Source organism: Chrysemys picta, chromosome 20 (assembly GCF_011386835.1).
Source record: "Chrysemys picta bellii isolate R12L10 chromosome 20, ASM1138683v2, whole genome shotgun sequence".
Taxonomy (NCBI): Eukaryota; Metazoa; Chordata; order Testudines; family Emydidae; genus Chrysemys; species Chrysemys picta.
In genome coordinates this window covers 1,665,536-1,682,080 of record NC_088810.1, presented here as the reverse complement: position 1 = coordinate 1,682,080, position 16,545 = coordinate 1,665,536, and the positions used below count along the sequence as shown (strand labels likewise).

At 63.2% G+C, this 16,545-nt stretch overlaps 1 protein-coding gene across 8 annotated transcripts; it reads right to left on the bottom strand.

The window, feature by feature from the left end:
• Positions 1–863: 863 nt before the first annotated feature.
• Positions 864–16,108, bottom strand: PHLDB3 (pleckstrin homology like domain family B member 3). 8 transcript variants are annotated; one of them, XM_065573958.1, is made up of 18 exons: positions 15,059–16,108; positions 13,718–13,824; positions 12,618–12,785; positions 11,105–11,348; positions 10,358–10,489; positions 9,797–9,937; positions 9,281–9,409; positions 7,592–7,747; positions 6,818–6,928; positions 6,204–6,290; positions 5,110–5,205; positions 4,815–4,914; positions 4,514–4,625; positions 4,088–4,178; positions 3,289–3,348; positions 2,950–3,172; positions 2,455–2,540; positions 864–1,982 (listed from the first exon to the last, which is right to left on the bottom strand). In XM_065573958.1, exons 3-18 carry the CDS (start codon positions 12,638–12,640, stop codon positions 1,848–1,850), a joined length of 1,926 nt encoding a protein of 641 aa, XP_065430030.1. In that variant the 5' UTR covers positions 12,641–12,785; positions 13,718–13,824; positions 15,059–16,108; the 3' UTR covers positions 864–1,847. The 8 variants fall into 8 exon arrangements, with proteins under 8 accessions (XP_065430030.1, XP_065430036.1, XP_065430032.1 ...); XM_065573964.1 differs by lacking the exon at positions 15,059–16,108 and adding an exon at positions 14,016–14,363 and having other exon boundaries at positions 2,954–3,172; XM_065573960.1 differs by lacking the exon at positions 15,059–16,108 and adding an exon at positions 14,016–14,362 and having other exon boundaries at positions 4,088–4,175.
• Between the last annotated feature and the right edge of the window lie 437 nt (positions 16,109–16,545).

Genomic DNA, 16,545 nt, shown 5'->3' with positions numbered 1-16,545 from the left:
GAACGTCTCTGGCCTGTTTGCTGCACCTGAGCCCAGCCCCGACGTGAGGGAGGGAGCCTGGCACTCCCCAGCGCAGGCCCGGCTCAGCCGGAGACAAAGGGCTCCTTGTGACTCGGTGCTATTGGCACAGGAGAGGTTGTGGTTAAGCTTGGGGGCGGGGAGGCTGGGAGCCAGGACTGCTGGGTTCTCTCCCCAGCTCAGGATGGGGCGTGGGGTCTAGTGGTTAGCGCATGGTGGGGCTGGGAATCCTGGGTTCTATCACCATCCCTGGGAGGGAAGTGAGGTCTAGTAGTTAGAGCAGGGGGGCTGGGAGCCAGGACTCCTGGGTTCTCTCCCCAGCTCTGGGAGGGGAGTGGGGTCTAGTGGTTAGAGCAGGGGGGACTAGAAGCCAGGACTTCTGGGTTCTCTCCCCTGCTCTGGGAGGCCCCACCAATCCTTGTGTGCCGGAGACATCCACTGTCTGGGGGTCAGAGCTGCCAGTCACAAACCTCCCAGTCTATCACCTGCTGCTTTGTGATCCACCCGGGGCACCGGCAGAGCTATGGGGGGGGAGCCCAGTGGGCTGGGGGCCAGGAGTGAGGGGCACCTAGGGTGACCAGATGTCCCGATTTTATAGGAACAGTCCCGATTTTTGGGTCTTTTTCTTATATAGGCTTCTATTACCCCCCACCCCCTGTCCCGATTTTTCACACTTGCTGTCTGGTCACCCTAGGGGCACCGGCAGAGCTGGCAAGGGCTGGACTGGCAGGGGGTTGTGGGTCGGGAGTGAGGGGCACCGGCAGAGCTTGGGGGAGGGAGCCCAGGGGGCTTCGGGTCGGGAGCGAGGGGCACCGGCTGCAATAGAACTAGACACACACGGCCCGTGGGTCGGACGAGTTTCTGTAATAAATAGTTGGCGTCAGCAGAGGGCAGCGAACCTGGGGCCCCCAACAGACACATGGGGAAGGGGGGGGCAGGTACAGACGAGATCCAGGGGGATAGGGGGCCCCCCCTGCTGCCATGTTTGGGCTCAGCCCCGGCCCCCTGAGCCTTGGCCACATGGCACAAAGCATGCTGGGAATGCCGCCCTATCCGAGAGACTCCACACTCCCCATTGGTCGGGACTTGGCCACGGCGCCCTCCAGGCACGGCCGCCATTGGCCAGTTCGATCCCAGTCTCCTCCAATTGGTGCATCCCAGAAGCCTGCTCCCATTGGTCGTGATTTTGGACAGTCAATGGGAATTCCAAGCTGCCATTGGTCAGTTCAGTCCATGTCTCCTCCCAGTGGTACAAATTCCAGTCTTTTGGGTAATTGGCCAGGTTTCAAAGCCAGGCTGCATGCAATTGGTGGGAATTCCAACCAGGTGTTCCCCACCCCACACCCCCATTGGTTGGCATTTAAGCAGGTCTCCTATTGGTGCAGATTCTGAACAAGTCTTTTCCTGTTGGCCAGGTCTCAACCTCTCTCTCCACCAATTGGTGCAGGTCCCGGACGAGCACGCATCCAATTGCCCAGCCTTCAAACTAGGCCTCCTCTGATTGGCCAGAATTCTGAGTGAGCCTCCTCCCATTGGTCGGGATTCAAAGCCGCTTGCCTCCCATTGGTGCCAGTTCCGGGAATGTCTGTGTTTTTGAAGAGCCCTGTTCTGATTGGAGGCAAACGCCTGCGCCCCATTGCTCCCCACCACGGTCGAGGTCAAAAGGGGCGGGGCCAGCACGGCTTCACACCTTCAAGAACCAAGTCCATCTCCCATTGGCTGCCCTGCCCTCAAGCCCCTCCCAGGGGCGGAGCCAATGGCCCAGCTGGCCACGCCCACCAGGTGGGCAATGTCTTTGGTGGGTCCCTGGGGCGCTCCACGGGCCCGGCTCAATAACGCGTGTTCTCCTCGGCGGCCGTGACGATGGCGTCCATCCAGATGCGCATGGCCTCGGCGCTGGGCGCCACCAGGCAGAAGAGCCGGTCGTAGGTCTTGACACAGAAGGTCAGTTTGGGGTTGGGGCTCTGTGGGGGAAGGAAAGGGTCAGCCAGTGGAGGGGTGGCTGGGACCCCCTAGGTACCTGGGCTGGAGGGTGCTGGAGGGTTGGGGGGATGATGCCATAGGTTCCGGGGCTGGGGGGCAGGACGCCGTGGGTCCCAGCGCTGGGGGTCTGGAGGGTTGGGGTGGACATTGTGGGTCCCCATGCTGGGGGGGGTGTCATGCATCCAGGCACTGGGGGGGATGCTGTGGGTCCTGGCACTGGAGGGGAATGCCGTGGGTCCCAGCACTAGGGAGGTTTGGGGGGCGGGGGACACGACACCGTGGGTCCCGGTGCTGGGGGGCGGGATGACACCGTGGGGCCTGGCGCTGGGGGATTGTGGGAGGACACTGTGGGGCTGAGGGGGCGGGATGATGCCATGGGTCCTGGTGCTGGGAGGGGTTGCTGGGGGGCTGGAGAGGGAAACTGTGGGTCCCAGCACTGTGGGGCGGGCGTACCTTGAAGGCGCTGCGCAGGTGATCATAATAAACCTCCTCGATGGCCTGGAAGTAGATGACGCCCTTGAGCTTCGCCTCCTCTTTGTCTGCAACGAGAGGGGGCAGCGATTAGGAAGGGGGGTGGGGGGCTGGGAGGGGGCAGGGATACAGGAGGATGCAGGAGGCACCGGCTCCCTAGTGGGGGGTAGCAGAGAAGGGGACACCCAGGGGGATACCTGGGGGGCTCACCCACGGAGTAGGCCAGCAGGCATCACTGGGGGTGGGTGCCGGGGGGCGGGTGAACAGGACGGGGATGCTGGGTAGGGTGACCAGATGTCCTGATTTTATAGGAACAGTCCTGATATTTGGGGCTTTTTCTTATATAGAAGCCTGTTACCCCCCACCCCCGTCCCGATTTTTCACACTTGCTGCCTGATCACCCTGATGCTGGGGGACGGGGGTACCCGGGGGCCCCCATGGGGCAGAGGGGGTCAGGGGGGTAGTACTGGGGCTCACCCACGTAGTAGGCCAGCAGGCGCCGCTGACGGTCGAAGCAGAACCAACGTTTCTTCCAGGTTTTGATGCGCCCGCCCATCTTGACCAGGAAGCCGCGGCAGGCCCTGCCCGTCACCCGCACCTCGGGGCAGGTCTCCAGGCTGTGCCCCGAGGCCTCCAGGTGGGCGCGCAGGTCCAGGGGGGCGGGGGCAGGGGGCTCCCGCGACGGCCCCGGGCTCCGGTCCTGCATGGGCAACGCGGGGGATAAATGTGTGTGTGTGTGGGGGGGGAACGCCGTTAATCCCGGCCCCAATCCAGCCCTGGTGGGATTGGCTGGCTCGGGGAGGGGGGGGTCCTCACCTGGGCAGGGGGGGGCGGCTCCGTGTGTTGTGTCTCCCCCTGGGCCACTCGCTTCGCCTCCTGAGGGGACAAGGGGGGGGGGTTCAGGGCCCAGTAGCCACCGTGGGGGGGGGACCCGGCCCCTCCACCCCCAAAAGGCCCCAATCTGGCCCCCCCGGCTCCCCTCCCGCCACACATCCCACCTTGACCCTGCCCACCCCCTCCCCTCTGTCCCCGCCTCCATCCTGGCCCTGCCCCCACCTCCAAGCAAGCCCCTCCCCTTCCCCGCCCCATGCATGGCCGATCCCAGCCACTCTGTGTCCCCCGCTCTGGTGACTGGTGCAGGGGAGTGGGGGGGAGAGGAAGCCAGGAGCTGATGCAGCGAAACCCCGACTTCCCTATTCCCGGCCTGGAGACCATGGGACAGACACGTGGGAGGACGTGGGGTCCTGTGGTTAGAGCAGGGGAGGGGCGGGAGCCAGGACTCGTGGGTTCACTCCCTGGCTTTGGGAGGAGAGCTGGGGCTAGTGGATTAGAAAAGGGGGGGGGCTGGGAGCCAGGACTCCTGGGTTCGCTCCCTGGTTGTGGGAGGAGAGCAGGGTCTAGTGGTTAGAGCAGGGGGGGCTGGAAGCCAGGACCCCTGGGTTCTCTCCTCAGCTCTGGGAGGGGAGCAGGGTCTAGTGGATTAGAAAAGGGGGGTGACTGGGAGCCAGGACTCCTGGGTTTGCTCCCTGGCTCTGAGAGAGCAGTGGGGGCTGGTGAATCAGAGCTGGGGGTCGGCGGGAGGTGGGGGGGAGAGCCAGGACTCCTGGGTTCTTACCCGCGCCTGCAGCAGCCGCTCTCTCTCTGCCATGGCCTCCCGCACCATCCGCTCCATTTCGGCCAGTTTGGTGACACAGGAGCTGACGCTGCTGCGGAGGGAGCGGGAAACGGAGTCGATGGGGCGTGAGGAGCCTGGAGTGACCCAGGGAGACACCCAGGGGTCCTCCCCCCATGGGTAGGAGGGAAATCCCAGGGGAGGGGGGCAGAATGGGATAGGGGGCTTCTGATACGGGGGTGGAATTTGGAGGGGCCTGCATCTGGGAGACCCAAGGCCAGGGCAGTGCAAAGGGGGGGGCGCGGAGGTGGCTGGGGGACGGCACAGAGGGGCAGGGAGGGGGGGAAGAGGGCAGGATGGGGGTGATCAGGGGCATGGAGGGGACGATGGGGGGCGAAGGATGGAGGGGGGCCATTGGGGGAATCTCACCTGTATGGCCCCCCCAGAGGGTACAGGGGGGCGTTGAGATGTTTGAGCGGCACGCAGCGCCGGTCGCCCCCAGCCGAGAGCTGCAGCGCCAGGACGTCTGAGTCTAGCCCCCCTGAGAGAGACAGAGACAGGGGGGGGCAATCAGCACCCCACAGGCACAGAGAACCCCCTCCCCCCCCCGCAAAAAAAAACCACTGCTCCCACCCGGCCCCACACCGTGCCCTGGGAGATGTCCCAGCCCCACAGCCCCCTAAATATACCCCCCCACACACACACACCCTTCCCATCCCCTCCCTCCTACCGTTGGCTTCGAGCGAGAGGGGGCGCTGGGTGGGGCGGGGGACCAGCCGGTCCCCCCGTCTTCGAGGCAGGCTCCTCGATCTCTGCAGCCCGAAGGAGCTCTGGAGAGAGACAGCAAGGGGGTCGACGAGTGGGGTTCACCCCACCCCCACCCCAGGTACCCCGACACTGCCCGCCCCCAGGGCTCTGCCCCCTCCTAGCCGGGGTGGGGGACAGGAAGGGGCACAGACACAGGCGAGCACAGACACAGAGCAGAGACGGCGGGGAACGGGCACAGGACAGACGGACACACACACCTGGACGGAGCTGCGGACGGAGAACACGCAGGCCGGGTCGCGCTGGTCGCAGCCCAGCACCACGACCTTCCGATCCGTCTTTTGGGTGAACATGAGCTGCAGAGACACGGAGACATCGACGTACAGACAGACACACAGACACGGCAGGGGTGGGGCTCCCAGCCCGCCCTGCTCTAACCACTAGCCCCCACTCCCCTCCCAGAACCAGCGAAAGAGTCCAGGTGTCCTGGCTCCCAGCCCCCTGCTTTGATCAACAGACCCCATTCCCCCCTCCCCAGAACTGGGGCGAGAACCCAGGAGTCCTGGCTCCCAGTTCTCCTCGGAGCCACCTGTCTGCAATGCCTGGAACTCACCAGCAGGTGGCAACATGACCCCACCTGCCCAGGTGTGAGGAAGTGGGAATGTTCTGCCTGTCTTCTCTGAAGACACCGTGTGTGCCTCAGTTTCCCCTATGTGTTACTCAAGTTTCTGGTGGTGGGAGGAGAGGGCAGGTGTGACACTGACTGGCTGCCTGGGACAGAGAACTGGCCGGACACGCTGTAGCTTGGCACCTGATGACCGGGCCCCCTCCCCTGCCAGAATCAGGGGGTGCTGTCGGTGCTGGCCCGGGTCAGAGATAAAGGAACAAGGAGGGGGAACAGGCGGGTCTGGGGCCAGGTCAGGCTCCTGCTTGGGACTCAGAGGGGGCAGTCCAGGGCTCTGGGGCCCCCCACATGGACTTTGCTGCAGGTCCCTTCTCCCTGCGCTCCCAAGCTCTGTTCTACGCTGGGCTCCCGGCTGCGTCGCTGCTGGCCTGGGTCCCCGGGACACCGGGTCAACGTGTTTCTTAACCAGGGGCTCCCGGCCCGCAGCTGGAGGGACCCAGGCATCCGGGGGGGGGGTAAAGGGGGGCACAGCCTTGGGATACAGCAGAGAAGCTTTGATCTGAACGGGAGCAGGCAGGGGTGGGGGGCCAGGGAGGGGGACTCTAGCGGGTGGGGAAGGGAGAGGTGGGGGACACAGGGGTGGGGGGGGAGAGAACCTGGCAGGTGGGAGACAGGTAGGTGGGGGCACAGGATGGGTGTGCCGGGGGGACCCCGGCAGATGGGGGTTACCTTGGTGAGCTCCTGGTTACTGACGGGCGAGTCATCTCTGCTCTCGTCTTCACAGACTTTGCCCAGCTCCTCCAGCCGACGCCTCTCCTGGGGACACAGGCCGGGGCAGGGGTCACCTCGTGGGGTCCTGCCCCACCCCTACTTCGCCCCCCACTCAGCTCCACGGGGTCCTGCCCCATCCCCTGCTCTCAACCACTGAGTCCTGCCCCGACCCGGGGTCTTGCCCTGCCCCCAACTCAGATCCACGGGGTCCTGCGCTGTCCCCTGCTCTCACCCACTGGGTCCTGCCCCATCTCCTGATCCACCCCATAGGGTCCTGCCCTGCCCCCTACTTAGACCCATGGGCCCAGCCGGCCCGGCAACCCCCCTCCCCCCCACTCTGGGAGGGCAGTGGGGTCTCATGGTTAGAGCAGGAGGCTGGGAGCCAGGACTCCTGGGTTCTATCCCAGGTTTGGGAGGAGAATGGGGATTAGATGGGGATTGGGGGCTGGGAGCCAGGACTCCTGGGTTCTATCCCAGGTTTGGGAGGAGAATGGGGGTTAGATGGGGATTGGGGGCTGGGAGCCAGGACTCCTGGGTTCTTTCTGGGGGGAGGGGGGGAAGGGTTTCCTCACCAAGTTGAGGCTCTGGACGGCCTCTCCCTTCTCCTGCGCCAGCTTGCTGCACTCGCCCGCCATGTGCTCCTGCACCGAGCGCACCTGGGCCTCCAGCCTGCGCACCTTCCTCTGGGGGGGAACGGGGGAGGGTGAGAGTCCTGCGGGGGAGGGGACACCCCCTCACCTCAAGAGCCCGGGACCTAGCAAGGGGGAACCCCACCCCTGGGGTCCCCCCTGCACTGAACTGTGGGGACAGCCCCCCACCCAGGAGGTGGGTAAGACCTGGCACCGGATCCCAATGCCCCAGTTCTCCCAGGTGCCATCCAGGAGCAGGGTAAGACCCGGTGCTGGATCATCCTGCCCCCCTGGAATGGGCTCTGGGTGGAGCAGGATCCCCCATGCCCTCTGGAATGGACTCACTGCTCAGGACCCGGATCCTGGCACCCCTGGAATGGATTCCGGGTGCCATTGCCCTGGAGGAAGGTAAGACCTGGATCCCTGTCTCTGGGTCCCCTCCCACTCTGGATCGCACTCTGGTTGCCGGAAGACCTGGAACAGGACTTTCCGGTCACAACCTGGAGCCAGATCCCGGTGCCCCTGGAATGGAGTTGCAGGTTCTACCCCGGGAGGAGGGTAAGATATGGAGCCAGATCCAGGTGCCCCTGGAATGGAGTAGCAGGTTCCACCCTGGGAGGAGGGTAAGATACAGAACCAGATCCCCGGTGCCCCAGAATGGAGTTGCAGGAGGAGGGTAAGACCCAGAGTGGATCTCTGAGGATTGGCCCCACTCACCTTCCTCTCCTTGAGCCTCTCCTGCACCTGGGCCACCTGGCGGGCCAAGGCCTGGCAGGCCTCCTCCTTCTCCTCTTCCAAGCGGCTCTCGCGCTCCAGCTGCTGGAACTCCAGGTCCTCGTAGCTCTTCAGTGCCCCCTCCAGCATCTCCGACGTCTGCAGGGAGGGAGATCCCGTCAGGACTCCTGGGTTCTTACCCAGCTCTGGAAGGGGAGGGGGGGTCTAGTGGGTTACAGCAGGGGAGGGGGCTGTTACGTCTGGGCTATATATAAAAATGGCCATACTGGGCCAGCCCAACGGTCCATCTAGCCCAGTATCCTGTCTTCCAACAGGGGCTGATGCTCGGTGCTTCAGAGGGCAGTTACTGAGTGATCCATCCCGTCATCCACTCCCAGCTCTGGGCAGTCAGAGGTTTAGGGACATCCAGAGCAGGGGGTCATGGCCCTGACCACTAGCCGTTGATGGACCTATCCTCCAGGTACTTACTTAATTCTTTTTTTAACCCAGTTATAGTTTTGGCTTTCACAACATCCCCCAGCAAGGAGTTCCACAGGTTGACTGTGTGTTGTGTGAAGAAATACTTCCTTTTGTTTGTTTTAAACCTGCTGCCTAGTAATTTCATTGGGTGATGCCTGGTTCTTGTGTTACGAGAAGGAGCAAATAACACTTCCTTATTCACTATCTCCCCTTAGTCGTCTCTTTTCTACGATGAACAGTCCCAGTCTTCTTAACCTCTCCTCATATCGCAGCCGTTTTATATCCCTAATCATTTTTGTTGCCTTTCTCTGCAAATTTTCCAATTCTAACAGATCTTTTTTTGAGATGGGGCAACCACATCTGCACACAGTGTTCAAGGTGTAGGTGTACCATGGATTTATATAGAGGCAATATGATATTTTCGGTCTTATTATCTATCCCTTTCTTAATGATTCCCAACATTCTGTTTGCTTTTTTGACTGACGCTGCACATGGAGTGGATGTTTTCAGAGAACTATCCACACTGACTCCAAGATCTTTCTTGAGTGGTAACAGCTAATTTAGATCTCATCATTGTATATGTAGAGTTGGGATTATGGTTTCCAATGTGCATTACTTTGCATTTATCAACATTGAATTTCATCTGCCATTTTGTTCCCCAGTCACCCATTTTTGTGAGATCCTTTTGTAGCTCTTCGCAGTCTGCCTGGGACTTAACTCTCTTGAGTAGTTTTGTATCATCGGCAAATTTTGCCACCGCACTGTTTACCCCTTTTTCCAGATCATTTATGAATATGTTGAATAGGACTGGGCCCAGTACAGACCCGTGGGGGACACCACTATTTACCTCTCTCCATTCTGAAAACTGACCATTTAATTCCTACCCTTTGTTCCCTATCTTTTAACTAGTTACCGACCCATGAGAGAACCTTCCCTCTTATCCCATGACAGCTCACTTTGCTTAAGACCCTTTGGGGAGAGACCTTGTCAAAGGCTTTCTGGAAATCTAAGTGCACCATGTCCCCTGGATCCCCCACGGCCAGGTTTGCTGACCCCTCAAAGAGCGCTAATGGAACCCGGCCCCCCTCTGTGCATGTCCCCTCTGGGCCATATCAGCGTATGTGGGCCACCCCGGGGTCTCTTCCTCTGGGCCGTAGCAGCCTGCCCAGCTCGACACAGGGTGGGACCTGCTGGGCCGTCCCGTGCCCCTACCTGCTGCAGCTGGCTTTGCATTCGCTCCCGCATGCTCTCGGGCTGGGTCTCCAGGTGGGTCTGGGACTCGGCGTGTTGCCTCTGGAGCTCCTCCACCTTGAGCCGCTCCTTCCCCAGCCGAGCCTTCTCCTGCCGGAGAAGGGCGGGGTCAGGAGCCAGGACACCTGGGTTCCATGGACATACTCCCCCCGTCCCCTGGCCAGACACGGTCCCTGACAGGCTGGGGAATGGGGCCAGCTTGGCGGGAGAGGAAGCAAAGAATGCTGAGGACAGGGCCATCCCACAGCAAAGGGTGCTGGGAAACGTGGGCACACCTGGACAGGAGCAAAGGATTCTGGGATTGAGTGGGCAACGGGGAGAGTGGCAAAGGATTCTGGGGAAAATGGGCCAAGGAGGGAGGGAACACAAAGGATTCTGGGAAGAAGCGGGCAATGGGGAGGAAGCACAAAGGATTCTGGGAAAAGAGGAGCCCCGCAAAGGCCGCTGGGAGGCACGGAGACTGGGCAGGGGCCTGACCTTCTCTCTCTCGACGTGGCACCGGTGCACCGTCTCCGCGAACCTCCTCTGCAGCTGCAGGACCAGCTGCTCCTCGCGCTGAACCTCCCGCCACTCGGCCGCCAGCTCCCCCTCCAGCAGCGCCCCCTCCAGCTTCATCTGCTGGGAGCGGCGGGGGTTAGACCCGGCGCCACAGGGATCGGGGCCCACAGCACAGAGCCGACAGCGGGCAGCTCCCGCCCACGATAGCCCACCAGACCCCACTCCTCTCCCACGGCCAGGAATGGAACCCAGGCGTCCTGGCTCCCAGCCCCTCCCACTCTAACCCGCGAGACCCCACTCCCCTCCCAGAGCCGGAGAGGACCCAGGCGTCCTGTCTGCACAGCTCAGTGTTTTCCCTCTCTCCAAACCCAGCTCTCCTGCTGCGATTGTAGCAGCGACCCACCCAGCCCCTCCCCACCTGGCTGGGCGCGGTGCCCCGGCGAGACAGGTTTGCCAGGTGCCGGCAGCGGGGAACGCCCCCCACCCCCACCCCCCAGACATCCCCGTGACTCAGGGAGGGGAGCCCGGGGACGGGCGCACCTCGATGTTCATCTCCTTCTGCTGGTGCTGAAGCTCCTTGATACAACTCTCCAGCTCCGCTACCCGGCCCAGCGCCTCGTCCTGCTCCCCCCGCAGCCGGGACCCCTCCGCGCCTGCCTGGGGGCTCTCGTCCTGGGCAGGGGAGAGTGGGAGTGAACCAGCCCTGTCGACAAGGGGACCCTATGCCCTGCCCCCCCGAGCCAGCCAGTCCCTGCCCTGGGGCCGGATGGGAACCAGTGCCCCCTTGAGGGGACAGGCCCCATGTCCCATTCCCTGCCCCCCTGAGCCTGCCCTGGGGCCGGATGGGAACCGGCACCCCCTCGAGGGGACAGACCCAGGGCCCCATTCCCTGCCCCCCCGAGCCAGCCAGTCCCTGCCCTGGGGCCGGATGGGAACCAGCGCCCCCTCGAGGGGACAGGCCCCATGTCCCATTCCCTGCCCCCTGAGCCAGCCAGTCCCCACCCTGGGGGCCGGATGGGAGCCAGTGTCCCCTCAAGGGGACGACCCAGGGCCCCATTCCCCAGCCCCTGAGCCAGCCAGTCCCCTGCCCTGGGGCCGGATGGGAACTGGCGCCCCCTTGAGGGGACAGACCCAGGGCCCCATTCCCTGCTCCCCTGAGCCTGCCGTGGGGCCGGATGGGAGCTGGAGCCCCCTAGAGGGGACAGGCCCCATGTCCCATTCCCTGACCCCTGAGCCAGCGGGTCCCCCGCCCTGGGGCCTAGAGGGGACAGGCCCCGCGCCACTCACCCCGTTCTGGGCACTCTCCGTGCTGCTGGCCTCGTCCTCCTCAGGGCTGTCGCTCATGGCTCCCCCGGGGCCGGAGGAGAGACAATCGGCACCACCCACCGGCTGGGCCCGGGCCGGCTCGGGGCCCTGGGCTGGAAACGGCCCCCTCCGCCTGTCCTGCCCAACGGGGGCCAGGACAGGGCATCGCGAGGTCTGGCTCAGCCCCGCCAAGGGCTCATTCTCCGGGAGAACCATGGCCAGAGATCTGCAACAGCAAGGGAGAGGAGGCGCTGGGGGTGCTGGGCTGCAGGGGGCCGGGTGGGGGGCTCTGCCCTGGCCCCGATGCCTCAGCTCAAGTGACTCCTTTCTGGTTCCCTAAATCTCCCCGTATAACCAGCCCCCACACCCCACCCCAGAGGTGGCTGCATCTCAGCGCTGGGCGAGGGGTCCCTGTATCAATAGTCCCACCCCAGAGCTGGCCGCATCTCAACGCCAGGCGAGGGGTCCCTGTATCAATAGCCCCACCCCAGAGGTGGCCGCATCTCAGCACCGGGCAAGGGACCCCTGCATAAACAGCCCCCATTATAAGTGTTAATCCCAGGGACTCCCTGCCACTGGATATTACAGACAGTGTCCCTCACAGAGGTCCTGCCCTTGTCATTTCCCCAAGTCCTGCCCCTGGGATGAAGCCGAACGCAGCCCAAAAGCGACCCTCCGGCACTCAGAACAGCTCTACTGATAAAAAGCCGAACTGTCCCCATGGGTGTGGGGCCGCCCTGCAGCAGGCAGGCGGCCCCGTCCTCAATGCGCCATTCCTGCCCCAGAGGTGGCACCTCCCTGGATCTCTGGGGCGGGGGGACCAGGGAAGAGACGCCCAGCCTGGGCGAGTCCCAAGAGTGGGCCAAGCCCGGAGCAGGGAGGGGAATTTTCCGCTGGGCAGGTGAGAAGAGGGGTCTGTTTGCTCCAACAGGACAAAAGGAAATGATCAGCCCCTGCCCCCCGAGCCAGCCAGTCCCTCCCTGCCTGCCAGCTGTCCCCACTTCCTCACGGACCTCCCCCCCCCGCCCGGGGCTCTCGGCCCCTTGCCAAGCTTGGGATGCAGCCACCTCTGGGGCGGGGCATGGGGTTTGTTATGCAGGGACCCTTCCAAGGCGCTGAGATGCAGACACCTCTGGGGGGGTGGCGGGGGCTGGTTATACAGGAACCCCTCGCCCGGTGCGGAGATGCAGCCACCTCTGGGGCGGGACGTGGGGGCTGTTAATAAAGAAGTCACTTACCCAGCAGCTCCAAATTAGCAACCACCGCATGCCAAAATGATTCCCCCTGCTGTCAAACAGGACACAGAAATTCTCCTTCACTTCCTGTCCCAACAGGAACAGGAAGTGAAGGAGATGCCATGTTTCTCCCCAGAGGTGGCCGCATCTCAGGGCTGCGCGAGAGGTCCCTGTATAAACAGCCCCCGGGCCCCACCCCAGAGGTGGCCACATCTCAGCACTGAGTGAGCATCCCTGTATAACCAGCCCCAGTGCCTCACCCCAGAGGTGGCCGCATCTCCATGCTGTGTGAATTGGACAGGCTCTGTAGCAGGGAAAAATCACCTTGACCCTGGTTCACCCCGGCATTGGCACCTTCCGCTTTATCTCCAGCGCTAGATTGTCCCCACTTGAACCGGCACCAGGGACTGGCACTGCCCGGCCCGGTGCTGTGAATAGCAAAAGGGGTCAGAATTTTCCATGGCCGGGGCAAACTGCTGATGTGGGGGCTGGGACGATCCTGGTCCCACGAGGGGGGGGGGGAGAGGGAGAACGGGACACAGACCCCGGGGATGTTTGTATTTCAGCTTCGGGGGGAGGATGCTCCAGCCGGTCTGTGTGAGGATCTCAAAGCACTTCAATATTGATTGATCTGTTCTGACAGCACTTCCACCGCCCCCTAACCACTAGATCCCACTCCCCTCCCAGAGCCAGGGAGAGAACCCAGGAGTCCTGGCTTCCAGCCCCCCCCCCACTCTAACCACTAGATCCCACTCCCCTCCCAGAGCCGGGGAGAGAACCCAGGAGTCCTGGCTTCCAGCCCCCCCACTCTAACCACTAGATCCCACTCCCCTCCCAGAGCCGGGGAGAGAACCCAGGAGTCCTGGCTTCCAGCCCCCCGCCCCACTCTAACCACTAGATCCCACTCCCCTCCCAGAGCCGGGGAGAGAACCCAGGAGTCCTGGCTTCCAGCCCCCCCCACTCTAACCACTAGATCCCACTCCCCTCCCAGAGCCGGGGAGAGAACCCAGGAGTCCTGGCTTCCAGCCCCCCCCCCCACTCTAACCACTAGATCCCACTCCCCTCCCAGAGCCGGGGAGAGAACCCAGGAGTCCTGGCTCCCGGGCCCCCTGCTCTAACCCACCAGCCCCCACTCCCCTCCCAGAGCCGGGGAGAGAACCCAGGAGTCCTGGCTCCCAGCCCCCCCACTCTAACCACTAGATCCCACTCCCCTCCCAGAGCCGGGGAGAGAACCCAGGAGTCCTGGCTCCCGGGCCCCCATTCTTTCCATTAATCAGCCCAGCAATCAATCGAGGGGCTCTCCCTTCATGAACACCCCCCCCCCAATGAGGGCCACAGCCCCGGGCCCGGCACCACTCACCCCGCAATCCGTGGGGGGGGGGGCGATCCCTGGATTTCTCCAGGCCCCTCCTCCCTCTGCTCCCAGGACGCAGGCAGAACCCAGGTGTCCGGGAGTTGCTGTGGGAACTGGGGAAGAGAAGCAGGGTCAGGCGAGCCATGGGGGGAAGGTCACGAGCCAAACCTCCCCCCGGCCTCTTTCTGTTTCTCTTTCTCTCTTTCTCCCTCGGTTTTTTCCCACCCCCCCCCAACTCCGCCCCCCCCCCCCCGGCCAGGTGACGGCCGCTGCGCTCCGGGACCCCCGCCCCAGCCCCGCTCACCGGCCGCCCCGGGGCTCCCCTGCCCGCGCGTCCGGCTCCGGTCCCGGCGTGGGGGGGGGGGGGTGGCAGCGGCTGCTCAAACTCGTTTTCCAGCCCGAGCTTGGAAACACACCACCTGTGACATCAGCGCCCGGGAGGGGAGGGCACGTCAGGGCCAGCCACAGCCCGAGAACCCAGGCGTCCTGGCTCCCAGCCCCCCTGCTCTAACCACCAGCCCCCACTCCCCTCCCAGAGCCAGGGAGAGAACCCAGGAGTCCTGGCTCCCAGCCCCTCTGCTCTAACCACCAGCCCCCACTCCCCTCCCAGAGCCGGGGAGAGAACCCAGGAGTCCTGGCTCCCAGCCCCCCTCCTCTAACCACTAGCCCCCACTCCCCTCCCAGAGCTGGGGAGAGAACCCAGGCGTCCCGGCTCCCAGCCCCCTGCTCTAACCACCAGCCCCCACTCCCCTCCCAGAGCTAGGGAGAGAACCCAGGAGTCCTGGTTCCCAGCCCCCTGCTCTAACCACCAGCCCCCGTTCCCCTCCCAGAGCCGGGGAGAGAACCCAGGCGTCCTGGCTCCCAGCCCCCCTCCGAGGCAGGCCGGGTGCGGGTCACAAGCAGGGGAAGTTGAGCAGTTAAACCGAGAGCCAGAGCCCTGCACGAGGTCTGGGCTGGGACTTTCTGCCCTTATGTAACCACCCCTGGGCCAAGAACTCAGACCCATCCATCTCTGAGGCTCTGGGAGGCAAGTGGGGGCTGGTGGTTAGAGCGGGGGGGTGGGAGCCAGGACTCAGACTGGACAGGTTCTTTCACCAGTCTGTGCCTCAGTTTCCCTGCCTAGGAGCAGGTTGATCACTCCACCCCAGGGAGTGGGGTGACTCTTCCCCTGCTAGGCAGGAGTTAACTACAGGGGGGGCTGGGAGCCAGGACTCCTGGGTTCCATCCTTGGCTCTGGGACAAGGCTCCCAGGGAGGAGTCCGACATCCGTAAGAGAAACCAGTTTGTCTCCCCCGGGCCTGGCAGATTGAGACAGGCTGAGTCCTGCCGGCTGACACCCAAATTTACCTGGCGGGAGTTTCCCTTGGGAACTTTGTTCCCACGAGAGCCGGGCAGGGCGCTGCAGCAGGTCGGGTTTGAAAACCAGAAACAGTTTAAAAAAAAAGGGTTAATTCGAAAGGCCCCGTGACCCCACGCTCTGCCCCCCTGGAACCAGCCAGTTCTCACCTTGGGCACAGATGGGAGCCAACCCCCCTATAGGGGAAGGGTCCCACACCCCCCAGAGCCAGCCAGCCCCCCTTGTTCAGGGCTATCCCTTCTCTCCGTACATCCCCCAGCCGCTCTGTCACCAGACCGGCTGGACCTAAGTAACGGCCCCAAAACACCCCAGAGCTGGGTGCAAAGTTCACAGGCCCTGATAAGGAGAGCTGCTCCCTGGAGGTCAGCGCAGGGGAGCAGAGGGGGCAGGGCAGGCAGCCATTGAAGGGTTAATTGGCCCCAGACCTCTGTCTTCCCCCTACCCCTTCCCTAGCTGACAGGCCCACGAGCGGGGGCCCCAGGGGCTTGTTCAAATCCACCATTGGCCTGTGGGATTCCAGCGTTCATGTGGGAACAGTCAGCATAGGCCAGTAGCAGGCTGGGAGACAGGACTTCTGGGTTCTCTCCCTGGCTCTGGGAGGGGAGTGGGGTCTAGTAGCTAGAGTAGTGGGGCCTGGGAGCGAGGACTCCTGGGTTCTCTCCTATCTCTGGGAGAGGAGTGGGATCTAGTGGGTTTGAGCAGTGGGGGATGGTGGCAGCTGTCCTGCCCAGATGTCCCACCTCCATGCCTCAGTTTCCCTCACTGTGTAACAGGAATGAGGATCCTGACTCCACTCCCCAGGGCAAAAGAGTTTATGAGGCTCAACTAATTAACCCCCATTAATTGCTTTGAGATCCTGGGCTGAAAGCACCAGCAGAGAATCCTGCAATCAGCTGTCTCCCCACCCCAAGCCAGAGCCATTGGGGTCACTAGTGCTGCCCTCTCAGCCCCTGGCTGCCTGAGGAACCCCACAGAGCAAGGCAGGGAGCCCCAGAAAACTCCCTCAATCTCTGCACAACCCCTCCTCTTGCTAGGTAACAGCAAAAGGAGCCCTTTTATAGCCCTGCCCCCTTCCCAGCATGCCTCACTGCCCAGCCTACAACCCTGGGGACTACATCACCCACAATTCCTTTCTGCCAGGGCTGTAGCCTTAAAGGGGCAGCACCCCTTATTGGAGGGGGTGTCTGGGGCTGGCTCTATCCCAGCCCCATGGAGTTCACCAGGCAGAAAGACCTTTCCCACTCCAGCTGGGACGGAGCCCCGCCAGCATTGCGCCTGGCTCTGGGGTGGTGTCCGGCTGGCTGGGCCTGTTTGCGGTGGTCAGGGTGGGTGGGGACAGACCGAGGGGTGGGGGTCCCTTTTTGAAGCGGGATGCTGTGGCTGTGCAGAGGAGGGAAGGGAAGAGGGAAGAACTAGTAGGAAGGATGGGGGAAAAGTTTGGCTCTGTGGGGTGCGGGGAGGGATGGAAGCCGATTTT

Coding starts and splice junctions, on each gene's coding strand:
- PHLDB3 (XM_065573958.1), bottom strand. CDS start 12,640: ATGGAGATGCGGCCACCTCTGGG. Junction 9,938..10,357: donor AGAAGGAGATGAACATCGAG/GTGCGCCCGTCC, acceptor CGCCGCTCCCAG/CAGATGAAGCTGGAGGGGGC. Junction 4,915..5,109: donor CCGTCCGCAGCTCCGTCCAG/GTGTGTGTGTCC, acceptor GTCTCTCTCCAG/AGCTCCTTCGGGCTGCAGAG.